Below are 4,676 nucleotides of genomic sequence, written 5' to 3' on the forward strand. Positions count from 1 at the left end.
GATTCTTTTCTGATACCTTTAGTACAGCCCCGCTTTTGTATTAGTTGTATAATATGCTTAAATTCTACTGATATCGTGGACTTAGGGCTCCTTTGGTTTGCCATTGCATACCAGTGAGGTGCGGTTGGGGGGGGAAATGGCAGCAACCGCACTGGTCAGCCCTTTGGTTCAGCATGCCAGTCCGGTGAGAAGCAGCCTCCACCACGCTGGTCAGCCCCAAATCAACTGGAGATTGTTGGTCCGGTAAAAATTTAGCAACTCTAGTAGCTTTTTCTTTTCCTCTTTTACCCATATTATTTCTTTTGTTTCTTTTCCTCTTTTGTTTCTTCTGATGTTTGGTTACCCTTCTTCTCCCCTTTCCCCTTCCCCTTGGTTTGCAAATCAGTTTGGTCAAGGTGATGGTGGTGACTGTTTACGGGTTAACATGCATTTCTCCTTTTGCAGATTTCAACTATTGCTGGTGAATTGAGATACACCGATGCCATGAAACTGCTGTATACCTTAGAGGAAGCAACCAAAGGGTCTGTTTTTGCTAAAATTTTCATTTTATTTTAATGACCCCTCTGTTATTTGGTTAAATTTCAAAAATAGTCCTACAGATAAATTCAGATCATTGTTTTGCATTCAATAATCTTTCCAGAAAAGAAGGCTTCTTATGATGAATGTGCTAATGAGGTTTTAGGCAGTTGAAACTAGCAACTGATGCAATTTCTTTCTTTGAGCATCTAATACATTAATAAGTAGTGTCGTGAAATTCTTATGAAAAACTTCTACTTTTTGTAAAAGACAATGTTAATGAAACCCCTGCCGAGGAAATGAATGAAAATCTTTTCTAAAATGTAAATAACGGGAAAGAAATGAGGTGAAGCACATAAATCTCTTTAAGTAGCAAATATATTGTGCAGTTGTTTTGTTGATGAAGATGTGGACTTACTGTTGTATCAATTGACTGAATTCATAGTTGGTAGCAACTTAATATTATGTTCGGTAATGATTTTCCAGTGTATCCATCGCCTAGTGAGCAGTCAGCAGCTGACGGTGCTCAAAAGCAAAAGCTGGATGATGCCGACAAAAAAATTGATGTTTTCTTCTTCCATAATTCTATTCCTTTTAGTGCCGCTAAATCCATGTATTTGCATGTTGAATTTTATATAAGCAAATTAAGTGATCAGTTTACTAATGCAGGGAAGAAGTAGATGAGTTGTGCCGAACGCGGAGGAGAAAGAGGACAGTTCATGTACTGCCTCAGAAATGTTCTTTGAGCTATTGATGTATAAACATTTTCCTTCTTTGAGCTAAATACTATTTGTTGTTTACTTATAAGTGATCTTTGAGCTGTTACCAGTAGTAATTTAGATTCTTGGTCTCCAAAATGTTGGTGTATAAACAATCATGAGAAGGAAAATGTTCGTTTTGCAGCCAAAAGAAATTTCATGGTTTTTATGTTTATTGATTGTAGGCTGTCAGAAAAGATAATAAACAACGGTTTAGCCTTCTTGAGGAAAATGGGGAGCTTCTGATACGTGCAAACCAAGGCCATACCGTCATGGTGATGAATCTTTCTTAAAAATTTATTAATTTCTTCATGCTTTATCTGAATTGTCACCTTAGATTATTTTTAGCTGTTGTTTTGAGCATCTTTATTTATGTCTATGCACTTCTAAGGAAGATATTGTATGTCACGTTGGCAGACAGTTGAGTCCGAAAGATTATTAAAACAAATACTTTCAGCTGATGAAGTGCAATGTAAGAACATCATGTCTCTTAGATTTATGGACTTTCTTTATGCCTTTTATTTTGCATAATCCTCTTGATTTTCCCTGAGATGATAGTTTGCGTACATGGAACCTATAAGAGGAATTTGGAATCAATTTTGGAGTCGGGTTTGAAGCGCATGAAAAGATTGCATGTTCACTTCTCAAGTGGCTTGCCGACTGACGGTGAAGTGATAAGTGGTGAGATATCATGAAATTTCTCTTTACTGTTCCTCTGAACTTTGACATACGAACTCCTTCATTTTACTCTCTATTTTTAATATGCCAGCACTGTATACGTGAAAAACTGCTTAGGGGTGTTGTTATGCTTGTTATCTGCATTTCACCATAGGATTCATGCTAAAGATTATGAAAGGGGATTACTAAGGTGCCGATATAAAACGTGAATTTTAAGCGATAATGGGAAATGACAAGCACTAATCGGCATAAATTGAGTTTTAGTGAATCTAAATGCTGTAGAGGGCCTATGATGATTTGTATCTTTTACCCTCTTCAGGTATGAGACGAGATGTTAACGTTTTGATCTATCTTGATGTTAGAAAAGCTTTGGAAGGTAAGCATGCTTGCAGTTATTGCTTCGGTTCATAAAATCATGAAAGAAGCAAGTCATCTTTCTCACTTTTCTTTAGAGTCGTGGCCGAACATATATTGATTTGTTCTTGCCAAACTACGGTTCTTAAGTTGTCTTCGCTTGTTTTCTTGATGACTGCAGAAGGCATGAAGCTTTACATTTCAGACAACAAAGTGATATTGACTTAAGGTTTTGATGGGGTGGTACCTGTCAAGTGCTTTGAGAAAATAGAATCATGGCCAGACAGAAAACCTATACCTTTCTTAAATGTTTAAAATTGAATGATGAAATGATCATCTTTTTTTTTTTTTACTTTCTTTTAAACCTGTGTGATGACAAACTTGTATTTATAAAAGATGACCACCATTCATATTTGTCCAAGTCGATTACAATAAGAGTACATTTTATCTATTAAAATTGTTAATCCAAGTCTGTTCAATCTTTAGACAAAATGAACCTTGCTAAACAAGTTATGCGTGCAATTTAGTTGGAGAGGTTTTTTGTTAACTCATGTAAGATTTTTGTTGGTTAAACTATTAGAAATTCAAGAGTAAATTGGGACATCTAATATAAAAATGAGCAATTTAGTCCTTATATGCTTCGTTTTGAAGCAAACAAGTAACTTTTGAATAGTTTTAATATTTTTCTTATCTAAATGCTCGTGGAAAAAATTGAAAATAAACATGTCTAAAAGTTGAATCATAAAAAATCCATCAGAAAATATAACAAAAAAGAAGAAGTTAAAATGAAAGAAGAAAACAACATTGAAGACCAAAATTGCTGCAATTTAAATCTAGAAACAAAATTGAAATTGAGAAAATAAAATTTACGTTCTAAATTTTAGAATTCGAAATTGTTGATGCACAAACAATAGAATCCTAATTTGTCAATGGACAGAAAATCACTGATGAGATGAGTTAAAAGGTGCTTTACAGTCGAAAATGGAATACATAATTGGGAATATGAAGAAAAACCTTAATTCATTATGTTGTTAAGTAAATTGAACTTGGGTTGCTGATGGTAAAGTAACAATCATAAAATCAATATTCAAAGTCAAGTCCAAATATTTTAATATTTGATAGAAGAAATTGATGAAGTTTGTTGATACAATCATAAGAATATTTAATACTAAGAATTTTATTAAATTATATATTTTTGTTAAATTATATTTAATAATAATTATTTTAAATTATATTTTATAGTATTATATATTATGATTTTAGTAAATTCATATAAGAATATTTAATATTAAGAATTTTATTAAATTATATATTTTTGTTAAATTATATTTAATAATAATTATTTTAAATTATATTTTATAATATTATATATTATAATTTTAGTAAATTCATATATTTTATTAAATTATATATTGTTATTAAATTATATTTAATAATAATTTTTAATCATTTATTAATTTTGTAATTGTTAAATAATTTTAAAAACTTCTATTATATATCATTTTTAATCTAATGTCCTTAAAAGTCATTTTTTATTTTCACCTCACCGCTACAGCTGCGTTTGAATCCAAACACACACTCTACCACTGTTTCTAATCTCACTGCTACAGTATCTAATCTCACCGCTACAGTACCTAATCTCACTGTCACCGCTGTTTTTAACCTCACCGGAGCTAAACACACCGCCCATCCAAACTAAGCCTTAGTGTTTCAACTTTAATTTTTTGTATTTTTATATAATTTGAAATTTTAATTAAAACCATAACATAAAATTTTTATATACGTTAGAATTAGTGCTCTTATCTTATTGGGCATCCCAATTAAAAGGCAAGGGTATTCTGGGAACTGGAATTTCGATGCTTTTATTTCCTCCGGAAAACACGCTTTGCTCTCTTTCGAACAAGTTTTCTCATTTCTTCAACTTACCAAATTGCCCTGTATTTGAGAAAATTAACAAGAAAAAAGAAGCGAAACTTCAAAGTTGGTCGCCCAACTTTCACAACTTTTTCATTTACAGCATTAAAAGTAAAAATTTTGCAAAAAGGGCACTACTGTTACTATCCATTGTCATTACCTACCTACCTACCATCATCCCCTTCTTCCTTGATCTTCAAAAATGTTTCTAGAAACCACTATTCCAACTCTTTATTCATTCGATTCATAGAAAATTTAAGGTCTCTTCAACCCAAATACATTCACTAGTCACCACCAATCTTCGAAAATTTTCATTCATATCGTGAGTGTAACATAATTTAGTATTATTTAATTTTATTCATCGTGTGGTAATAAATTGAGTCCTAACTACAATATCAGAGTCTTGTACCTTCTTCCTTTATATTTATGACTATTCTTAATTGATGATTTATGAAC

At 31.9% G+C, this 4,676-nt stretch overlaps 1 protein-coding gene across 1 annotated transcript; it reads left to right on the forward strand.

Moving 5' to 3' along the window:
• The first annotated feature begins 1,107 nt into the window (after positions 1-1,107).
• On the forward strand, positions 1,108-2,649 carry LOC107944325 (tRNA 2'-phosphotransferase 1). The gene is made up of 6 exons (XM_016878149.2): positions 1,108-1,271; positions 1,460-1,549; positions 1,692-1,746; positions 1,833-1,955; positions 2,272-2,328; positions 2,488-2,649. Exons 2-6 carry the CDS (start codon positions 1,547-1,549, stop codon positions 2,532-2,534), a joined length of 285 nt encoding a protein of 94 aa, XP_016733638.2. The 5' UTR covers positions 1,108-1,271; positions 1,460-1,546; the 3' UTR covers positions 2,535-2,649.
• The last annotated feature ends 2,027 nt before the right edge of the window (positions 2,650-4,676 follow it).

This window comes from Gossypium hirsutum, chromosome A05 (assembly GCF_007990345.1).
Source record: "Gossypium hirsutum isolate 1008001.06 chromosome A05, Gossypium_hirsutum_v2.1, whole genome shotgun sequence".
NCBI lineage: Eukaryota > Viridiplantae > Streptophyta > Magnoliopsida > Malvales > Malvaceae > Gossypium > Gossypium hirsutum.

What these genes read in the sequence shown, in the direction of transcription:
- LOC107944325 (XM_016878149.2), top strand. An exon ending in TGACGGTGAAGTGATAAGTG is followed by an intron (nt 1,956 to 2,271) that starts GTGAGATATCAT and finishes TACCCTCTTCAG; the next exon opens with GTATGAGACGAGATGTTAAC. An exon ending in TGTTAGAAAAGCTTTGGAAG is followed by an intron (nt 2,329 to 2,487) that starts GTAAGCATGCTT and finishes TGATGACTGCAG; the next exon opens with AAGGCATGAAGCTTTACATT.